Source organism: Cetorhinus maximus, chromosome 17 (assembly GCF_964194155.1).
Source record: "Cetorhinus maximus chromosome 17, sCetMax3.hap1.1, whole genome shotgun sequence".
Lineage (NCBI taxonomy): Eukaryota > Metazoa > Chordata > Chondrichthyes > Lamniformes > Cetorhinidae > Cetorhinus > Cetorhinus maximus.
The window spans coordinates 68,391,393-68,414,662 of NC_135895.1; the positions used below are offsets into that span (position 1 = coordinate 68,391,393).

The 23,270-nt window shown below is 42.6% G+C and overlaps 1 protein-coding gene across 4 annotated transcripts in view; it reads right to left on the reverse strand.

Annotated features, from left to right (window-relative positions):
- dhx9 (DEAH (Asp-Glu-Ala-His) box helicase 9) overlaps window positions 1-23,270 on the reverse strand; it is a 77,826-nt gene that overhangs the window by 10,732 nt on the left and 43,824 nt on the right. For all 4 annotated transcript variants that reach the window (XM_078561386.1, XM_078561388.1, XM_078561387.1 and 1 more), the window contains 8 exons: window positions 21,638-21,794; window positions 20,709-20,812; window positions 19,701-19,914; window positions 15,061-15,155; window positions 11,067-11,140; window positions 5,113-5,265; window positions 4,741-4,901; window positions 4,030-4,141 (listed from right to left, as the gene is read on the reverse strand). In XM_078561386.1, the coding sequence (XP_078417512.1) occupies window positions 4,030-4,141; window positions 4,741-4,901; window positions 5,113-5,265; window positions 11,067-11,140; window positions 15,061-15,155; window positions 19,701-19,914; window positions 20,709-20,812; window positions 21,638-21,794 (1,070 nt within the window). The remainder of the gene's footprint in view (window positions 1-4,029; window positions 4,142-4,740; window positions 4,902-5,112; window positions 5,266-11,066; window positions 11,141-15,060; window positions 15,156-19,700; window positions 19,915-20,708; window positions 20,813-21,637; window positions 21,795-23,270) is intronic.

Here is a 23,270-nt window from a genome sequence, read left to right on the forward strand (position 1 = left end):
GGTTACTTCAGCACATATAGAGAGACATACTGACATGACGTGTGGGCCATGTGGCGATGAGGGGGCGCGGTGTGGGAGATATATACTTGTAACGTTTCACAGTGGGAAGAAATCTATTCCAAGTAAAGACAGGCTCTGTTTTTTTCCCTTCACCAACTGGATATCAGGGCTAAAATATGTGTCTTTAGTAAACCCTTCAAGTTTCAACAATCAACTAATTCTCAGCAAAAGATTTTGTTTCCTCACCATGTGATGAAACCCAAACTGACCTTTATTTCATAGATCAGAAACTCTAGTTCCCGATGAACCTCGGGGTTCTTGTGCATACGCTGGATGGGAAATGGCCACAAATATACAGTTCTTTTTTTTAAGCGTTCTTCAAGCTGGGGACTGGCCCTGCATGCCTGAGCAGAAGGGAAAAGAGAAAATGGTACAAAGATGCAGGTCAGATGACCTGATAGAGTGCCAGTATCTAGTAGGTCTCCCAGGGAACAGGCAGAGGTCCCAAAAGGTAGTCAGGTAAGTGATGAAGACAGGGGGCAGGAATAGATCCCATTAAGTAGTTATAAGAAAGGAACAGGGTAATAGGCTCCAAGTTCAAGAAAGAACTGCTGAGAGCAGACTATAAGTGAGTGGGCACAAGAGGAGCCCTGAAGATCCGAGAAGGCAGCCGAAGGTTAGTGACTCTGTGCTGCTGGCCATTCCAACAAAGGTACTCCTTTGGAGCAGTGGTGTTCTGCTCTGCATGGCCAAAGATCAGAAATTGTGCTTGGAAGGTAAAGCTTCAGTGTACTCGGAGATCCAGGGGAAAATAAACTCAGAAGGCGAGACTGAATCCCTGCGAGGTGGGTCGTCGTTGGAGCTGTCCAAGTGGCAGTGACTTTTGGAGAGAATTCCAAGGCAAGATCTTCAAAAATGGAGATTGGAAACCCTTGTGAGAAAGATGAAGTTTTAGTGTGATTGGTTGTCTCACAATGTGACAAATGGTTGGGTGGGTTATTGAGAAATCCATGGAATCTATTTTGGTCACATTTATCATCTATTGTGTAGTGTGGTGTTTCCAACCACAGTTCATCTGTTAATTCATGTACCTCATACTTACCCTGAGTGTTAGAGTATAAGATACATATTGTAAATTATTTTATCTTTCTGAAGTTGAATAGTAAAGTTTGTTTTTGTTTGTTCAAAGCCAATGGAATCTTGTGGTTTTATTCACTTAGTTAAGCGTGTTGAATCTCAAACTTTATCTACTTCAACAAAACTTTTACTGGTCCCTAACCAGATCTCCCTCCAAGTCCCGGGCTCTGGCCAAAAATCATAATTTTTTTGTGTTGGTATTTTACATTCTCAGCTTTGTACTCTGGATCCACCCTGCATAACAAATCCTGCTCCCAAAGTCCTGCTGTAGACTCTCCTCTAGCTAGCTGACAGAAGACATAGTAGTAAATTGGTATGACTGTTTTTCCCATGGTGATCTTTCTCTATTAGACTATTAAGTAGAGTGAGACAGAGGGAATTAAACATACAGCTTCTCCCTTTACTTTGCTGTACACTAATATTTTGCTATTTCAAGATATTTTATTGTCTTTTTTGAATTTACATATGATTATGACTGGAATTTTAGAATGCCAACACATAAATAATTAGAAGTCAATTTAATTCAAGATTAGAGAATGGTTATAACATCTAGAGAGAGACTGCATGACATTATGGTTTGAAATATTACCCTTGGTGGGCGTGCACAATCGGCGGGCCGGCCGTGATCGACCCCCAACTGCAATTTCACACTGGCTGGCCAAATGCGTGAAATGCTCAGTGCTGCTAGACTGGGGGCAGGAAGAGGGCAGGCGATGACGTTTCCACGGGCGTGGGCAAGTGCTGCGAGAAAGCTCTGCGAGCTGGAGACCTGAAAATGCTACAATAAAGCTTTTAAAAGCTGAAAAAAAATTCCATGCATCATAATCAATCATCTGAAAAATGTAGCTGCTGTTAAAAAAAAATTATTTTTATTTTATTTCATCATGGAAATTTCATCCCTCCCTGGGATGAAGTTTCATGAAAAATGCAAAGGCTGCCTGACCGATTCACCTATCCGCCAACCGTAAGGCTGGATGGACAACAAAGAATTCGGAGTCAATTGCGCCATTAATGGCCTTAATTGCCCTCTTGATTGTTGGCAGGCCACTTCTGACTTTTGCACACACCCACCGAGCAAAACATCGCACGAGTGCACAATGATGCCGGGGCACTCACACATCACGCGTGATTTTACGCCTGATTGGGTCAGGCACGAGCCTGCCTGCAAGACATAAAGTTCTGCCCTATGTCTTTATTTCAAATGTGTACCTGTATGAAACTTTCTAGTCAAAGGAAGGCTAGGAGTCTGGAAAAGGTCCTGTTAATGAAGTTAAGAGTGAAGGGCAGAGAGAAAAGCTCCAAGCTTCAGATTTAACGAGACAAGAGCTGCAGAAAGCAGATTTAAAGCGAGAACAGCTTGCTGGAGGTAAGAAGGTCCAAAGAGACAGCCGAAGGTTTGTACTTTTTTTTTTATTCATTCATGGGATGTGGGCATCACTGGCTAGGCCAGCATTTATTGCCCATCCCTAATTGCCCTTGTTCAGAGGGCATTTTAAGAGTCAACCAGCTGTGGGTCTGGAGTCACATGTAGGCCAGACCAGGTAAGGTCAGCAGATTTCCTTCCCTAAAGAGCATTAATGTCCAAGGACAGAAGGGTTTTTACAACAATCGACAATGGCTTCATGGTCATCATTAGACTTTTAATTCCAGATTTTTTTTTATTGAGTTCAAATTCCACCATCTGCCATGGCAGGATTCGAACCCAGGTTCCCAGAGCATTACCCTGGGTCTCTGGATTACTAGTCTAGCAACAATACCACTATGCCATTGCCTCCCCTAATACTCGAGTCAGTGATAAGAGAGTTCGTGGAGAGTGGAGATTGGAAACCCTCGTGTGAAAGACAGTGCAATGAGATCAGTTGGCTTACGGTGTAAGCAGCATCTGGGGGGAGTCGAGGAGAGATCCATAGCATCGGGCTGAGGTGGCCCCTGACATTTGGTTTCAGAGTGTGGAGTGTCTGACCACAAGTTGCCAACTGTGTTACATGGACTGAGTACTTAGAGTGAACATTGGAGTATAAAATAGCTTTTGTAACTTGTGTTACCCGTACAAATCTGTAAAGGCATAGTTGTGAACGCAGGAGTATTGTAATATAGTTCATCTTTTCTTATTTAATAAATGTTTTATGCTTTTGTTAAAAAGTTCATTAGCTGACTCCGGTGACTCTGTTAAGTAGCCGCCCCCCCCCCAACGTATCTAAGCAAACAAATAAAAGTTAGGATCTATCAATTTGGGTTCCACCCTGGGATCAGGCATGTCTAGTGGTAATCTTAGCTGGTGATCATAACAACATACAGACACAGGTACACTTCAGAGTTGAAATGTATGAGCCTTAGGTTAATATAACAATGAAATCCAAATCACCCCAAGGTGCAACTCTAATTGTTTTTACTTTGCAACAACAGGAAGAATATGCAAGGAAAGGAGACATCTGTCAGAAATATATCAGGAAGTTTAGCAAGGGGTTGCAGATCTCCAGGCTCTTGAATTAAGTTTAACTTTCAGAAATAATTCATTCATTATGCTAATAAATATGGATGCTGGAAAACTTTAGATCAGGAACAGGGCTTTACTGTCTCTGATCATTCTTATACATACTAATTAATGTGAAGTACAATGCAAGACCATTAATACAAAATCAACAGAAAATGTCAATTATTAATATACCACATACTATCGGTTCATCCAACAGGTCACTAATTTCACATTTCCTCCATGTATCTTAGATGATCTATGTAACAGGTCGAGAGGATTGAATAAAGCCTACATCAGGAATATACATATTCTGTTCGAAATTTACATCCTGAGGCCAGTGAAGTACGACAATACAATGTTCTATTGAATATGATCCTTTCCCAGTAATTCACATCATTCTCTATGCTTTGACTCACTGGAATATACAGCCCATAATCATCATCTTGCCAAGGCGTGGTTCAATCGGAAGTCTGGCCAAGATACGGCCCAGTGGAGTCAGCTCATCATTAGCATCCAAAGCATCAAGTTCTGAGAAAGAAGAGAACAAGTTTAAACAGCCATGGTTTATTTAACCAGATTATCTACATTATGTTATACAAAATAAACTGCTTTGTTTTGCACACATCGTAGATGCTACTCTTTGAAGAGTCTTCTCTGATAATATATTCAGATCAACAATTTATGATTGCAGCTATGTGCTGAACAGATTTTAGGACCATGAATCAGCAATTTAATGTAGCATCACTTGCACAGCTATAAAATGATAGCTTCAGCTGAATGCAGGTATTTGTCACTGTTTTTGAAAGTTAGGATGATGCTGTAATCAATTAAATTGCACCATTCAATTTAGGAACTCAATACTGCAATATCAAAGTGAGGGCTGCTGGACTACATTGAAAAAACTCTCAAGGAATTTCAATTTAAACTGTTATGAGAACACGCTGTGAAATAAGTTTTCACTGTTTTGTCATTTTTCATACATTATGGTGAGGTTAAAAAGTGGCACAATCTTTTTATATAAAATTAACATTAATTTACTGTAAGGTACCTTAGTCTCTTAGGATCATTACAGTTTTAACAATTTTTTTGTTAAAAAGCAGCTTTATAATCATGTAACTAGGAATCACCTCTCAAAGTGTGTTCTGCCTCAATTACTGCATCCAGTGGTGGGGGTTCAATTGCTTTGGCCAAAAATGGTCCAATTCCTCCCAGACGAAGAAGTTTGATGCTCAGAGCAACTTCATGAAGAGGTGTGCGGAATATTTCCGGAGTCATGTGCGTTTCAAGTCTGAGAGTGGGCAAAGATTGGTTGGTGATGATACAAGAATTTCTTGTTTCCTGTAACAGTTTTAAAATTAACTCTGCAAATTTGAAACCTATTTCAATAAACTTTAACTTGATTACAAAGCTACCAAAGATGGGAGTTCAGTGACGTGCATTGCAAGGCAAACTACTCAAACACATGCCTGCTCACATTGAACTTGAAATTTAATCCATACCTCTCAAATCGTGCCCTGCTACAGAGATGGAAGCAGAAGCCAGGACGGACACGTCCTGCTCTACCCCGTCGTTGTTCCAAATTGGTCTTTGAAGCCCACACTGTGGCATAGTTGGTCATGTTGTTGTGAGATGTAAACAGTTTCATTTTTTGTCTGAAAAATAAGTTCAAATAAAACACTGTCAACAGAGTTGAATAGTTATCAAGCAACATTTAGAAGTGCAGTAAAGGCATGATACAAGCTCTACAGCTTGAGGGATACATATGTTAGGAACTAGAGATAGTTTAATTAAGTTATAGTTGTATTTGTGGGTGTTAGGAATGAGTTTGAACTTTAAACGTAAGTCTAATTTGTATTTCTGGGTGTGTGTGTGAGAGTTCAGGGGAAGGTCTTGAGTTTTGGTTTCATTTAAACGATGCCTGCATTCTAATGAGGTTTTATGACTCTTGAACGGAAGTTAAAACACAAGGTAGAAAAGCTGTGCTGTTGCCTAGCAACAGGGCTCCAGAGAGAGGGACTCTCAGACAGGAAAACAGAAAAGCAGTTTTTAGTTCACTTGAAGCCAGGAAAAGCTGGACACAGCAGAGGGAACTGCAAAAAGTTCAGATTTCCCAAAAGGATGATCCCAAAAGAAGTGAGACAGAAAGGAAGAGTCCCAAGAAGACCTGCTAGCTAAAGGAAAAGAACAGGAATCTGGAAAAAGGTTCTATTAAGTGAAGTTAAGAATGAGGAGTAGAGGAAGGCTCCAAGCTTAAAAGGGAGAAAGCTGCAGGATGCAAATTTAAAACAAAATAGGCTTGCGAGAAGACAGACGATCCAAAGAGACGGCCAAATGTTGGTGCCTCCTTACTATGGGCAGTGAAGCAGTGGCGTTCTGTTGGTACGATTAAGTCTGAGAGAATGTGAGTGGAAGGCAAAGCTTGAATGCACGAGACAATCCAGGGGAGAGGAACATTGGAAGGAGAGTTCAAAACCCTGGAGGTGCACCCTTGTGGAAGGTGTCAGAGAGAAAGTGTCGCCTGGGACAAGATTCCGAAGCAGGTTTGTCGCGTGGAGATTGGAAACTCTCGTGAAAGACAGAATTCAGTGAGACCAGTTGGCTCACAATGTGACAAGTATTTGGGGTTGGGGGGTGAAGTTGATAAGAGATCCATAGCATGTGTCTGTGGTGGCATCTGTCACTTGGTTTCAGGGCCCTCAACCGTGTCCGGCCCATCTCCCGCGCATCCGCCCTCACACCTTCTTCTCCCTCCCAGAAACATGATAGGGTCCCCCTTGTCCTCACTTATCACCCCACCAGCCTCCGCATTCAAAGGATCATCCTCCGCCATTTCCACCTACTCCAGCATGATGCCACCACTAAACACATCTTCCCTTCACCCCTCCGGCGGCATTCCACAGGGATCGTTCCCTCCGGGACACCCTGGTCCACTCCTCCATCACCCCCTACACCTTAACCCCCTCCCCCATGGCACCTTCCCATGCAACCGCAGAAGGTGCAACACCTGCCCCTTTACTTCCCCTCTCCTCACCGTCCAAGGGCCCAAACCTTTCAAGTGAAGCAGCATTTCACTTCCACTTCCCTCAATTTAGTCTACTGCATTCGTTGCTCCCAATGCGGTTTCCTCTACATTGGAGAGGCCAAATGCAGACTGGGTGACCGCTTTGCAGAACACCTTCGGTCTGTCCACAAGCATTACCCAGACCTTCCTGTTGCTTGCCATTTCAACACTCCAACCTGCTCTAATGCCCACATGTCCGTCCTTGGTTTGCTGCATTGTTCCAGTGAAGCTCAACACAAACTGGAGGAACAGCACCTCATCTTCCGGACTGAATATTGAGTTCAACAATTTTAGATCATGAACTTTCTCCTCCATCCCCACCCCCTTTCCGATCTCCCCCTTTTTTTCCAATAATTTATATAGATTTTTCTTTTCCCACCTACTTCCATTATTTTTAGATGTATTTCCATCCATTGTTTTATCTCTACCTTTTAGCCTTTTTTGATTCCTTCACCCCACCCCACCCCCACTAGGGCTATCTGTACCTTGCTTGTCCTGCCTTCTACCCTTAATTAGCACATTCCTTAGATAATATCACCACCTTCAACACCTCTTTGTCCTTTTATCTGTGACATCTTTTGGTTATCTCCACCTATCATTGGCCGTCTATCCAGCTCTACTTGTCCCACCCCCCTTAAACCAGCTTATATTTCACCTCTCTTCTATTTTTACTTAGTTCTGTTGAAGGGTCATTCGGACTTGAAACGTTAACTGTGCTCCTCTCCGCAGATGCTGCCAGACCTGCTGAGTCTTTCCAGTTATTTTTGTTTTTGTTTTGGATTTCCAGCATCCGCAGTTTTTTGCTTTTATATCATGGTGCGGTGTGCCTGACCACAGGTCGCTTATTGGTTTACATGGACTGCGTACTTACTGTGAACATTAGAGTATAAGATAGCTTTTGTAACTTGTGTTATCCTTACAAATCTGTATATATCTGTAAAGGTATAGTTGTGGGTGAAAGAGTATTGTAATATGGTTGACCTTTCCCTGTTTAATAATTTGTTTTTGTTACAAGTTCATCAGCTGACTCCTGTGACTGTTCAGTTGCCACTCTCCACATTTCTAAACAAAAAATAAAAGTTAGGATCTATCAAGCCGGGTTCCACCCCGGGATCTGCCTTGTCCAGTAGTAACATCAATTGGGATCATAACACATATCAATTACAGAAATGGTGTGGTATCAACTGGGCCAAACTAACAGATTGAGAGATACTGACCATCTGCTTATACATTATTCACATACTGCAAGCAAATTACCTTATCTTGTGTGTATATCCTACGTACAATCCTTTTAAGTAACAATATATCTTAAAAACAATAGGTGATCATGGTTATCAGTGCAGAATTATCATGTAATATTAAATCACTTGTAATATATTTTGGTCATGAATTAGTATGCATTTTCAGCACAAATCCACTGGGTGGCAGTGCAGCAAGGTTTTCATTTTCATTTCCTCAACACAACAGCTCAGAATTTGCAGTAAGAACAATGGTGAGGTCGGTACTCATCATTCTTAAGGAATACATCAGATAGCAACTTGTAGTGTCTGCAAATGCACAGTTAAGTATGGAAATCAGGAAGATGCAATACGATCTACAAAACTATTTACAAACTGTTTCACAAACCTGGCTAAATTGGCACCTCAATGAGAGACTTGGCATTGAAACACACAAAAGGTGTGAAGTTGCAGTACTTACCCAGTACTTACCCAGATAAAATGATAAACACTCCAGAAAAGGTAGGGTTTGTCCATTCCAGTGTAAATGAATTTTTAAAACGGCTGTGTAAGTCTTAATTACAGTTAAACTATCTCTGGCGCTGAAATTTGTGCAGTCTCATTCCTTCATATTTTAATTATTGAAGATATCCTAGGCCGATGTAACTGTTTAATTATGTTAATGTTCTACATTAAATAAACTGAAAAGTAGAGGGATTAAAGAATTTGCATTTATATAGCACTTTTCACGTCCTCGGGACACCCAAAGCGTTTCACAGCCAATACCTGACTTCTGAAGTGTGCTCATTGTTTTGTATGCAAATGTGGCAGCCAAATTGAGCACAACATGGTCCCACAAAGAGCAATGTCCCTGATAACTCGTCAGTCTAGCCTGCTACATGCTAAATACTGCACCAGACAGGCAAAACAAGCCTTATCTAAACAGTAATTTGGTAGTACAGAACTTGCATTTTGCTGAAGAGAGAGACAAGTTACTGAAGTTTTCCACCATGCACTTATCAGGACAAATACAAGAATGCCAAATTTCAAACAACAGCAATTTATGTTGTAGGAGAAAAGGGGTGCCAATTGGTTAGCAAATCAACTCTGATTGCTTTCTCCATAACAATGCTTCGGTCAATGGGGAAAACTATAGGCACCCTATGAGTCTAGGTAATTCAGAAAACAGCACAAGGCTTGAACAAATTCCTTGCATGTTCAGAGAACGGGTCCCTGCGTATTCATGGATGTTGCTTCTAGCAAAAGTAAATGAGCCATGTTACGAGCTCGACCGATTATCTTAAATTGGTTGTTCATGCAGCTATTAACACACTCAGGATTATTCAGCAAGTGCTGCCCAATCGCAGAATCATATCTGGCAGTAGACACTTTGCTTTGGGTTTTGCAAGTACAGACTGAATAGTACAGTCTGCACACTGCCTATTATGAACAACTGAAGGAACATGTATATTGGGCATCACACCAGCGTTGAAACTCATACATGGCATTGCTTGTGTGGTAGGTAGAACGTCTTTTTGGACTGACTGGAGCATCCTATTAATGGAAAATGCTACTTGCGGCCCCACTACATAGTAGAAATGTGCAGCTGTTGTTTCATGCTCTCTTGCGCAGCTTGGACAAAACAACTGCAGCTCTTATTGTTGATTGCAGCATCAAGTCACAGATTGTTGGTGATTGTGAAGCCTGAATATGTGAAGCGATCAGAAACCTCCAGCATCACATTGTTAATGCTGGTAGTATGGCAACATCCTGGACATGACATTTGTCTTCCTGATGCCGATGGTCAAACCAAACACTTTACAAGCATGACAGAGTCAGTCTATTTGCTGCTGAAGGATTCCTCGATGATATGTTAATGTAGCATTGTCAGCATTGAGCAGCTCTCTATGAGGACTTAGGCACATCTTTGTCTCAGATTTTAGGCTGTTTTCCATCAGTTCTGGTATGTATGTAGACACACTCTGTAAATGACCTAAAGGCATATGGCAGCAACAAAGAGAAGAAAACGCCAAATGTGTCAGTGTCAGAACACAACCGTGCTCGACCCCACTGTAGATCTCAAAGGGTTCCGATGCTGCCCTGTCATAGCCGACCTTACCCATCAAGTTGTCATGGAAAGAAGAGATCACATTGAGCTACTTCGGTGGCAACCAATTTTCTCCAGCAGCTTAAATGGACCATCTCTGCCCATATGGTCAAATGCCCTTAGAGAGATCGATCAATGAAGGCAATATATATATAGCGGTCTCCTTTGTTCACATCATTTCTCTTGCAGCTGCCAGACTGAAAAGATCATGTCAATTGTAGATCTTCCAGTTTTGAAACCAAACTGGGATTCGGGTAGATGCATTCAGACAGGATCTGCAGTCTGACCAGATCAACACTGCCAAATATTTTTCCCATGATGCTCAGCAGGCAGATGCCTCAAAAGTTGTTGCAGCTAATGCGGTCAGCCTTGTTCTTGTACAGCAACTTATCCTACATATCCCCCGCCATGGGCCAGAGTCCAGCCAAGGGTTTCCAACTGGCCTGCCAACCAAAGTTCAAAATACACCGAAGTTGAAGTTCAATCGCAGGCTGTTTCTCTCCTGTGTTTGCTGCTAAAGTTGAGCAGAGGCTTCAAGCTCCAAACACCCATTGCAGCAGATGGTCTGTGGTGGGTCAACAACTTACTAGTCAGAGGCTGCCCAACTTCAGGTGGACGGTGGCTGGCCAGTGGATACAAAGTCCCTCCCACCGGAGACTGCCCATAGCACCTGTTCCCCATTCTCCATGCTCATCCAGTTGGGTATATTGCTAGCATACAAAAGCAGAAAACATGCTCTCTTCATCCACACACTGGACACATCACATTACCCTGTTGAACACACTGTCAATCAATACCACCAAAACAGATTAACTGATTATCTCACTGTTCATTGTGGGGCGTGGCAGTATATAAATTGGGTGCTGTATTTACCTCTTAATTAACAGTTATTACACTTCGAAGATAATCCATTGGCTGTGAAGCACTTTGGATCATCCAGAATATAATATACACAACACTAATGCAAGCTTTTTTTTTAAAACAAAAATTTTTACAAAACATATTTATACAAAAACATGGATAAACTATAATTTCCTGAAAAATCAAAATACAAAGATGATCACTTACTTGCACGAATCAATAACGTAAACCACATCATTAATGGTAATACTCGTTTCTGCAATGTTTGTGGCCAAAATAACCTGGAGGTAGTAAAGCATATATAAGTAAAACAAGTACACTGCTCACAACTTAATAAAACTCATTGGATTGTCCTGATCAGAACAGTTCAACACTCAAGGATAATGTCAAAAGTTTCATCTATTTTGTAGATCTCATAGGCTGATCACTCTGTATAGGCTGAACTTAAAATACCATTCATTATCTTATCGAGAAGACAAGCCTTTCAACCATCTCTCCCTTAGCTCCCAAAAGTAGCTTAATCATGGGTTGTGTTGGGGTGGTAGCAGGCACGGGTGTATAAGTATTCTCCATGTCTCAAACATTAGACTTTTTCTGAATTTTAAGTGTCTAAGATCAACATCCAGAATGCATACCATCCTTTTTCAAATTTCAAAAGCAGCTTCATTAGCTAGTGTCCTAAGCCCAACCATCTTCAGACACTTAATCAATGACCTTCCCTTCCATCATAAAGTCAGAAGTGGGGATGTTCGCTGATAATTGCATAATGCTAAACGCCATTTGCGGCTCCTCAGATACTGAAGCAGTCCATGTCCAAATGCAGCAAGACCTGGACAATATCCAGACTTGGGCTGACAAGCGGCAAGTAACATTCGCACCATACATATGCCAGGCAATAACCATCTTCAACAAGTGAGAGTCTAACCATCGCACCTTGACATTCAATTGCATTACAATCACTGAATCCCCCACTATCAACATCATGCGGGTTACCATTGACCAGGATCTGAACTGGACTAGCCATATAAACTTCCTCCTACCTCCCCCTGGACCACGACCCCACCACTGAACATCAAGCCATTGCTTCCAAGGATGTCATTGACCTCATCTCCTCTGGAGATCTTCCCTCCACAGCTTCCAACCTCAGCCTCCCAACCTCGGACTGCCCGCTTCCACCTCCTACCCAAATTCCACAAACAGGACTGTCCCGGCAGGCCGATCGTGTCAGCCTGTTCCTGCCCCACGGAACTTATTTCTTGCGATCTTGACTCCATTCTCTCTCCCCTTGTCCAGTCTCTTCCCACCCACATCCGCGATTCCTCTCACGCCCAACATCATATCAACAATTTCCAGTTCCCTGGCCCCAACCGCTTCCTCTTCACCATGGACGTCCAATCCCTCTACACCTCCATCCCCCACCGGGATGGTCTGCGGGCTCTCCACTTCTTCATCGAACAGAGGCACAAACAATCCCCAAACACCACCACTCCTCCGTCTGGCTGAACTTGTTCTCTCACTGAACAATTTCTTCTTAAATTCATCTCACTTCCTCCAAATAAAAAGGTGTGGCTATGGGTCCCAGTTTTGCCTGTCCCTTTATGGGGTATGTGGAACATTCCTTGTTCCAGTCCTACTCAGGCCCCCTCCCACAACTCTTTCTCCGGTACATCGATGACTGCTTCGGTGCCGCTTCATGCTCTTGTCAGGACCTGGAAAAATTTATTAATTTTGCTTCCAATTTCCACCCCTCCATCATTTTCACATGGTCCATCAATGACACTTCCCTTCCTTTCCTTGACCTCTCTGTCTCAATTTCTGGTGATAGACTGTCCACCAATATTCATTACAAGCCTACCGACTCCCACGGCTACCTCGACTACAGCTCCTCACAGCCTGCTTCCTGTAAAGACTCCATCCCATTCTCTCAGTGCCTTCACCTCCGTTGCATCTGTTCTGATGATGCCATTTTCCAAAACAGTTCTTCTGACATGTTTTCCTTCTTCCTTAACCAAGGTTTTCCACCCACAGTGGTTGACGTGGCGCTCAACCGTGTCCAGCTCATCTTCCGCGCATCCGCCCTCACACCTTCCTCTCCCTCCTAGAACCATGATAGGGTCCCCCTTGTCCTCATTTATCACCCCACCAGCCTCCGCATTCAAAGGATCATCCTCCGCCATTTCCGCCTACTCCAACATGATGCCACCACCAAACACATCTTCCCTTCAACCCCCGGCGCCATTCCGTTCCCTCCGGGACACCGTGGTCCACTCCTCCATAACTCCCTACACCTCAACCCCCTCCCACGGAACATTCTCATGCAACCGCAGAAGGTGCAACACCTGCCCCTTTACTTCCCCCCTCCTCACCATCCAAGGGCCCAAACACTCCTTTCAAATGAAGCAGCACTTCATTTGCATTTCCCTCAATTTAGTCTACTGCATTCGTTGCTCCCAATGCGGTCTCCTCTACATTGGAGAGACCAAACACAGACTGGGTGACCGCTTTGCAGAACACCTTCGGTCTGTCCACAAGTATGACCCAGACCTCCCTGTCGCTTGCAATTTCAACATACCACCCTGCTCTCATGCCCACGTGTCCGTCCTTGGCCTGCTTCAATGTTCCAGTGAGGCTCAATGCAAACTGGAGGAACAGCACCTCATCTTCCGATTAGGCACTTTACAGCCTTCTGGACTTATCATTGAGTTCAACAACTTCAAATCATGAACTCTCTCCTCCATCCCCACCCCCTTTCCGATCCCCCATTTTTCTAATAATTTATATATTTTTAATATATTTTTCTTTTCCCACCTATTTCTATCATTATTTTAAAATTTATTTCCATCCATTGTTTTATCTCCACCTTTTAGCTTATTTCGATCCCTTCTCCCCACCCCACCCCCACTAGGGCCATCTGTCACTTGCTCGTCCTGCTTTCTACCCTTAATGTCACCATTAGCACATCCTTTAGCTAACATCACCACCGTCAACATCTATTTGCCCTTTTGTCTATGACATCTTTGGCAATCTCTTCTCTGCCTCTACCTATCACTGGCCCTCTATCCATCCTGTCGCACACCCCCCAACAGCTTATATTTCACCTCATTTCTATTTTTCTTTAGTTCTGATGAAGAGTCATATGGACTCGAAACGTTAACTCTGTCTTCCTCTCCACAGGTGCTGTCAGACCTGCTGAGTTTTTCCAGCTAATTTTGTTTTTGTTTCATATTTCCAGCATCTGCAATATTTTGCTTTTATTTTAGCCATATAAATACTGTGGCTACAAGAGCAGGTCAGAGTCTAGAAATCCTGTGGCAAGTAACTCAGCTCCTGACTCCCCAAAGTCTGCCCACCATCTACAAAGCACAAGTCAGGAGTGTGATGGAATACTCCCCACTTGCCCGGACAAATGCAGCTCCAACAACACTCAAAAAGCTTGACATCATCCAGGACAATGCAGCCTGCTTGATTGGCATCCCTTCCACAAACATTCACTCCCTCCACCAACACACAGTGGCAGCAGTGTGTACCATCTATAAGATACACTGCAGAAACTCACCAAGCCTCCTTAGACAACACCTTTCAAACCCACAACCGCTACCATCTGGAAGGACAAGGACAGCAGACACATGGGAACACCGCGACCTAGAAGTTCCCTTCCAAGCCACACACCGTCCTGACTTGGAAATATATCAGTTCCTTCAGTGTCAGTGGATCAAAATCCTGGAACTCCCTCCCCCACAGCACTGTGGGTGTACCTACACCACAGGGGCTGCAGCGGTTCAAGGCAGCTCACCTCCACATTCTCGAGGGCAATTAGGGATAGGCAATAAATGCTGGTCGAGCCAGCGACACTCATGTCCCATGAATGAATAAAAAAAAAGCTAAAACATAGTTCTCTGCCAACAGTAATTTAAAAAAAGACATTTGTACATCACATATCATTGCACCAATGAAATACCACTACCTCAATTTTAACAAATATTTATGAAGACGACCAGCACAATCAAGCTGCCAGGTTAAAAGACAGGTGCAGGAGGCTTTATGTTTCTCACCCATACCATTGAAAAACTACAGCATCAAGGTTCCACTCTTTAGCACTGCACTCAAATTACCATATACTGCCAACTAATTAAGAGCTCAGTAACATATTCCTTGCACTTTAAATGCACATTTAGTTCTAAATTATCATTTACTATCTAACCTTTCTGACTCCTGCTGGCACAGGATCAAACACTCTGCGCTGTTCTTCCCTTGGAATCTGCGAATGTAATGGCAGAATTCTGTATCTATGGCTTCCTGTTAAGTAGAAGGAGGTTTTAGCGTTTATTGTACAATAAAGCTGTATTGTAATTATAAAAGAAACTGACTTATAAATTGCATCAATAACACTGAAAACAAATCTAGCGATTTTAAGTCTTTTAAAATATGTTAAAGGTTTGTCGACCTAAAAACACTGTTAACAACATTAGTTTAAAGGTGCACTCAATATTTAAAGGCCAAAAGTCAAGCATTGGAAACTTACTTGGTTTACAGTTTTAATGTATTAAGCAGTCATTTCTTTTAAGTTATTTTATATCCAAGTTTTCTGGATACACATTTGGCTTCCATAGGAAAATCAATCATTGAGATGATTTAACATGAAATTCTCAACTATACCAGTAAGTCAATCAGAAATGTCAGGACTGAAAGCTAATTCTTCCCATCAGTAATCTTAGCATTGTTAAAAATATGTATATACAACTTGGAGAGAAAGAACGCAATCGAGCTTCCACCCTTATTTCACACCCCTCTATGAACTTTCCAGAACTGAACTAAAATTTTAAAAATGACTAATGTCTTGTAATATCTAATGACTAATGTCTTGTTCTGTTGAAGGGTCATGAGGACTCGAAACGTCAACTCTTTTCTTCTCCGCCGATGCTGCCAGACCTGCTGAGTTTTTCCAGGTAATTCTGTTTTTGTAATGTCTTGTAATTGTCAGATGAAATTACATGTGAAAAATGGATCAATGGTGTAGTGGTTATGGTATTAAGCTAGCAGCAGGCACAGGCGCAATGGCTTAATTGGTCTCCTTCTGTACTGCATGATTCTAGTATCCTGAGTTCAAAACCCACGAGTTGTGAACTCATCAACAAATCAGATCATTCGTGGACTGGCACTGACAAAAAATAAAATGACCAAGCTCCTCCACTCAAAGCATCTGATAAAAATTAGGGATTGGATGCCACTCTGGGTCAGAGTAGCATCATTTCACTTCCCATGACCTGGATTTGTATTGGCAGACATAAGAATCCTTTGTTCAGACATTTAAAAGCGTTTGTCACTCTCCAATGGAGTGCAGAACTCACTGTACAGAACTCACTGTGAGAGTTCACAGAGTGAATAGATGAGCCAGGAATGTCCCAGACATATGCCACAGGTCCTTGAGTTCTCTCATCTTCCGTGGGACCCCTATGAGGATACTAAAATTGGTTGTAATGCCCTTGGATTCAGAGAGGTGAAAATCACCCAGGGTACCTGCTCCAACAACTCATCGACACCAACACCCATCTAGGACCCTCCACCCCTGCCTGTCCCTCCGTCCCCACCCCATCTTCCAATCCCAGCCCCGGCCGTGTATTCACTATACCCCCTGACCTTCCCCTCTCTGACGCTGAACGTTCAGTGCTCAGCAAAGGGCTTAGTTTCATACCCTTACGCCCTCATCTCAATGAATTTTGGGCTCGGCACGATGCTGAACTCTTCTTCCGCCGTCTTCGTCTCTGTGCTCACTTCTTTGGGCAGGAGTCCTCTCCCCGTTCAACGGATCCTTTTACTCACCTCCAATATTCTCCCTCCACCTGGACCCCTCCCTCTGGATTCTTACCTTCTCTTGATCTTTTCATTGAGAACTGTCAGCGTGACATTAGTCGTCTCAATTTCTCTGCTCCTCTCACTCATTCTAATCTGTCTCTCTCTGAACTTGCTGCACTCCGTTCTCTCAGATCCAACCCCAACATTGTCATCAAACCCGCTGACAAGGGTGGTGCTGTTGTTGTCTGGCGCACTGATCTCTACCTCGCGGAGGCTGAGCGTCAACTCGCAGACACTTCCTCCTACCTCTCCCTGGACCATGACCCCACCACTGAACATCAAGCCATTGTTTCCAGGACTGTCACTGACCTCATCTCCTCTGGAGATCTTCCTCCCACAGCTTCCAACCTGATAGTCGCCCAACCTCGGACGGCCCGCTTCTACCTCCTACCCAAAATCCATAAACAGAACTGTCCCGGCAGACCGATTGTGTCAGCCTGTTCCTGCCCCACGGAACTCATTTCTCGTTATCTTGACTCCCTTCTCTTTCCCCTTGTCCAGTCCCTTCCCACCTACAACCGTGATTCCTCTGACACCTTACGTCACATCAACAATTTCCAGTTCCCTGGCCCCAACCGCTTCCTCTTCACCATGGACGTCCAATCCCTCTACACCTCCATCCCCCACCAGGATGGTCTGAGGGCCCTTAGCTTCTTCCTTGAACAGAGGCCCGAACAATCCCCATCCACCACTAGTCTCCTCCGTCTGGCTGAACTTGTTCTTACACTAAACAATTTCTCCTTTAACTCCTCTCACTTCCTCCAAATAAAAGTTGCGGCTATGGGTACCCGCATGGGCCCCAGCTATGCCTGTCTCTTTATGGAGTATGTGGAACATTCCTTGTTTCAGTCCTACTCCGGCCCCCTCCCACAACTCTTTCTCCAGTACATCGATGATTACTTCGGTGCTGCTTCATGCCCTCATCGGGACCTGGAAAAATTTATTAATTTTGCTTCCAATCTCCACCCTTCCATCATTTTCACATGGTCCATATCTGACACTTCCCTTCCCTTCCTTGATCTCTCTGTCTCAATTTCTGGTGATAGACTGTCCACCAATATCTATTACAAGCCTACCGGCTCCCACAGATACCTCGACTACAGCTCCTTACACCCCGCTTCCTGTAAGGTCTCCATCCCATTCTCTCAGTTCCTTCGCCTCCGTCGCATCTGTTCTGATGATGCTACCTTCAAAAACAGTTCCTCTGACATGTCCTCCTTCTTCCTTAACCGAGGTTTTCCACCCATGGTCGTTGACAGGGCCCTCAACCGTGTCCAGCCCATCTCCTGCGCATCCACCCTCACGCCTTCTCCTTTCTCCCAGAAACATGATAGGGTCCCCCTTTGTCCTCACTTACCACCCCACCAGCCTCCGCATTCAAAGGATCATCCTCCGCCATTTCCGCCAACTCCAGCATGATGCCACCACCAAACACATCTTCCCTTCACCCTCCCCGGCAGCATTCCATAGGGATCGTTCCCTCCGGGACACCCTGGTCAACTCCTCCATCACCCCCTACTCCTCAACCCCCACCTATGGCACCTCCCCATGCCCACGCAGAAGATGCAACACCTGCCCCTTCACTTCCTCTCTCCTCACCATCCAAGGGCCCAAACACTCCTTTCAAGTGAAGCAGCATTTCACTTGCATTTCCCCTAACTTAGTCTACTGCATTCGTTGCTCCCAATGCAGTCTCCTCTACATTGGAGAGACCAAACGTAAACTGGGCGACCGCTTTGCAGAACACCTGCGGTCTGTCCGCAAGAAAGACCCAAACCTCCCTGTCGCTTGCCATTTTAACACTCCACCCTGCTCTCTTGCCCACATGTCTGTCCTTGGCTTGTTGCATTGTTCCAGTGAAGCTCAACACAGACTGGAGGAACAGCACCTCATCTTCCGACTAGGCACTTTACAGCCTTCCGGACTGAATATTGAATTCAACAACTTTAGATCTTGAACTCCCTCCTCCATCCCCACCCCCTTTCCGTTTCTTTCCCCTCCCTTTTGTTCTTTCCAATAATTTATATAGATTTTTCATTTCCCACCTATTTCCATTATTTTTAAATCTATACCTTTAATGCCCTGTTAGTCTTTCCACCCCACCCCCACTAGAGCTGTACCTTGAATGTCCTGTCATCCATTCTTAATTCGCACATTCGTTTAGATAATATCACCATCTTCAACACCTCTTTGTTCCTTTGTCTGTAACATCTTTTGATTATCTGCTCCTATCACTGCTTGCTTGTCCCTACAACCACCCCCCACCCCCCCACCCAACTTCTCTCCCCCCACCCCTCCCACCTTAAACCAGCTTATATTTCACCCCTCTCCTAATATTACTCAGTTCTGTTGAAGGGTCATGAGGACTCGAAACGTCAACTCTTTTCTTCTCCGCCGATGCTGCCAGACCTGCTGAGTTTTTCCAGGTAATTCTGTTTTTGTTTTGGATTTCCAGCAACGGCAGTTTTTTGTTTTTAAACTTGCTCCTAACCACCATCTATCTGGAAGCGTGTGCGTGCCTGCGCACCAGCGTCCATATAGTTGTGCAAAAGCATCATTTTGGGTATTGAGAAATAAAAGGAGGAAAGTGGGAAGAAATTTCAAGGAAAACAGAAAATGTAAACAGCTTTAAAAAAAAAAAGAAAATTGGGAACAGAATTGGAAAGTGGGAAAATAGCAGAAGTAATCTTGTCCTGAAGCCCTTCTCACATCCCTCCTCGTGACTCAGTGGTAGAAGCCTGGAAGCAAATCTTATAGTCTTTTGCATGTGGATGGCGCATGATCCAGGAGGGGGAATGTAAAGTTTAAGTCAACAACTCCCTCCTCCCAATTAGCAAGTTGACCTACCAAGAACTAACAACACAAAAAGACTCTTTCTACTCAATCCATGGGTCACAAAAAAAGGAGCAAGAATAAAAAGCATTTACTTCAAGATGTCAACATACAAACTTGAAAAACCGGTAGCATAGAAACAAGGCCGACACATACCAAAGTAAGGGTTTGTTTCCAGGTGTCTTTGCATTGCGAAAATCAAGTTCCAGCCTGGTAAGAAAACAAGAACTGCCCCATCTACATCCAGTGTTTCAATGTACTTGAGTAAAGCTTCTATCAGTTCAAAAGGGGTCTCTTTTTCACTCATTTGAGCCATAGCACGTTTGGTTTCTGCCCCATAGTCATCACCACAAATATTGTTACAGTTCACCTGGTAAGGCAGAGATTCTTTGTTAGAATCCAACAAGATTGACCGCAACATCATCAAACTGACATTATTTCAAACCCGACCAATATCCAGAGATCTGATGGCGGAACAAGTCATTAACAAATCGCAACTCTAAGGCTAGCATAAATTGTTCTACTGCTTTACTTAATTACCATGATATACATTTTTCCTCATTTAACTTCTTTACTTTTAAAAAATTTCCTTAACTTGTGCTTTCATAGCACATCTAAATTACTGCTATTGCTCCAGCCAGGAAGCTCTGTATTTCTAATTCTAATCCTCCAGAGAGGGAACGCATTATGCGGAGCAGATGTAGTATATCTACTGCTGTCCCAGCTATGATGCTATGATCAGATAACAGCATAGATCAGCGACCAAACATAAACTTCTGTCTGCATGGCCCAGCTAATCACTGGACAAACTCGTTAAGTCTTCATGGAAACCGAGTTGCGCCTTTAGTGAAAGATAATCAAGTCTACATCATATCCAGAGCCATATTGCTCATCTCATCTCCAACTGACAGCTGTGCAAGATTTTTTTTTTTTAAAACGCACAGAAACAAAATGCAATAGACATTGTTACTAACTCTATGTTGGCAATATGCAATTAATCTTGATATTTACTTTTAATCCTGTATTCTTCATTCAATTTGAAAAACCTGAAATTTGTGCAAATACTACATTTTTCAGCCCAGAATGTGATTTCAGATAATGCCATGGAGGTTTGAGTTTGTTATAGCCTAAAGATCCCCAATCAGAATTCAGATCTGTTTATACCTCCTCATCATCTCCACCACCGTCCTCATCTTTATCCTTTTTCTTTTTGTCTCTCGGAGGAGGAACAAATTGAGTCATCTGGATACAGTCTTCTAAGAAATATTCTGGAATAATCAACAAAGGTATTTGAAGTACTAAAATCATCAAGGCAGTAGCAAAGAAACATTGAATATTTAGTAATATTAATTATGAAATCCAAAAAGGTAGGCAACTGTGTTTAGCAATGGTGAAAATCTACAGCAAGAGCCATTGCTTTAAGCTGCATGGCGAAGTCAAAGTCAGAAATTTATTGAAATTTTTCCAATGTTCTGGGTTTGGCACTCAATAATTCCATCAAAGATTTATATTATTTTGTATGTTTATTTTTTTTATAAATCTTGCACACAACAGTAAAACAAATGAGGCACAGTAAAAATTTGAAAAAGATTTAGTCGTGTTTTTTTAAAAGGAGAACAGCTATTTCATAAAACACCCAGCACTGAAGCAGCACTGTGCTACACTAAACCTCCATTTCTCCAGAATGTTTTGTTTTTATAGTATAGCAAAGTGCAATTTTTAACAGCTTATTTATTTGGAAGACTTAAAAATGCTGAAGCATCAAAATGCCAACTACAGTAATAGATCAGTTACTCTTGCTAACCCCCCTTTCTTGAAAAACAGTCCAACCTTTTGAGGTTTAAGATGTCTCCAGTGTAAAGATAACGGCAAAATTAGCTTGGTGAATGATGCTGCCTACAAACTACTCGATTTTCTAATAAAATTCTTCAGTGATTAAATTATTTACCCAAACAGCTAACCAAATAGTGATACGAGTACCATAACTTAAATTACACACAATCTATTAAAATTACAAAATAAGCAGCTGTATACCATGTATAATCTTTAATTTGCAGCTCATGTGTAATGCATTACACAGGCTTTTTACGCACCTTGAACAGGAAATGTTCTTCCAAATACTTCAATTATTGGACAGTTAAAGTAATACTCCATGAACATGGTGGTGTCAATAGTGGCAGACATGAGAATAACATGGATGTCGGGATAAGCTTGGACAACATCCCGCAAAACCACAAGGAGAAAATCAGTCTGAAAGAGATTTAAGAAGAAGTTTGGGTTTCTATAAAAGTAGTTCACTACATAGGAAATTACACATTAAAAAAAGCAATGACTATCATAGATCATGGTGTATAAGTCAACCTTTGAAGCCTCCAAAAATCCTTCCAGGAACGCATGTCAAATTATATGCAGAGTATAAAATGTGAACTGCTAGTTTGGATGGTTGACATTTTGAAATGTGAAAAAAAAAGCAGTAATATATACCAAATTAATGTGGCATGATTTACTAATTAATTGTACAAAGATACCTTTAACCTTAATCAAAGCTTTTTCAAACCATCAAATTCAGTGTCTACTGCATCCGATGCACAGTTCATCGAATTGTCACCTTGGCTATGGCATCATCCTAAGGATCCCACTCTGGGTTAGATGTAGTGCTTTTGCTTTCAGAATCATACCTCCGCAACAAATCATCTTTCTATCAACTGAATTGGATATTCTGCATTTTTGAACAGCCTGATGGCACTTGGCGCACTAATAGCATCTGACGATTTTATGACAAAACCACACAATATCAAACATTCCACTCTTTGTGAAGGCTTTTTTCTCCGTCAACCATCTGCTTATTCCATTCAGCGCGAGCATATTCCTTGAATGGCTTGTTGAGGCACACATCCAGAGACTGAATTATGGACGTGAAACCTCTGGTATAACCACAACGTGTTATTTCTTCGTAGGTACCTCTTGATCTCATCGATTATATGAGATCTGAACATGTCCCACACTAATAAGCTGCATACTATATGTAAGCCACCAGGATGCCTATTCCAGATATTATCGATCAACAACTTCACTCCATTTTCGGCCATCCAACCATCGTCATGGACATGCACAAAAACTCCTGCAGGGAACTTGATGTTTGGCATGATTGTGTGTTTGAAAATTACCATAGGCTTTAATTTTGTTCCATCAGCCATGTTACGACCGTGATAGGAGGAGTTGATCTAGCCCCACTACTCCACAGGTCGCAACATTAATTTAAATGTTCAATTCACCAAAATGGCCAATTATTTACTTTTGCAACTGTTACTCAGAATAAAAGGGACTTTAATCAGGCTAGTTTTAATCAACAACTTATTAGTTTATTATAAAGCCAGTCTTGTCGAATAAAAAGGCAGAAGCTCATTAACATACAATATGGAATATGAAATTATACTAATTATTCTTTTGATGCCCCCTAGGCCCCCCCCACCCCAAAAATAAAATAAAAATAGAGGAATTCTGCTAAAGGTTAAAAGTCAATGGTTCAAAGAAAAAGGGATAGATGGTGGAGTCCTTGAAATGGCGCCTCGGTTATACGGTTCGTCTCTCAGCACTGATCCGTGAAACAATCAATGACTCTTGCACTGCTTTTCAAGCGGACTCGAGGAACACTTTCAGGCACTCAATTCCAGTACGTAGAGCAAATGAGCAGCTTATATTCGCTTCCGGCTGTGGACTGGCTCT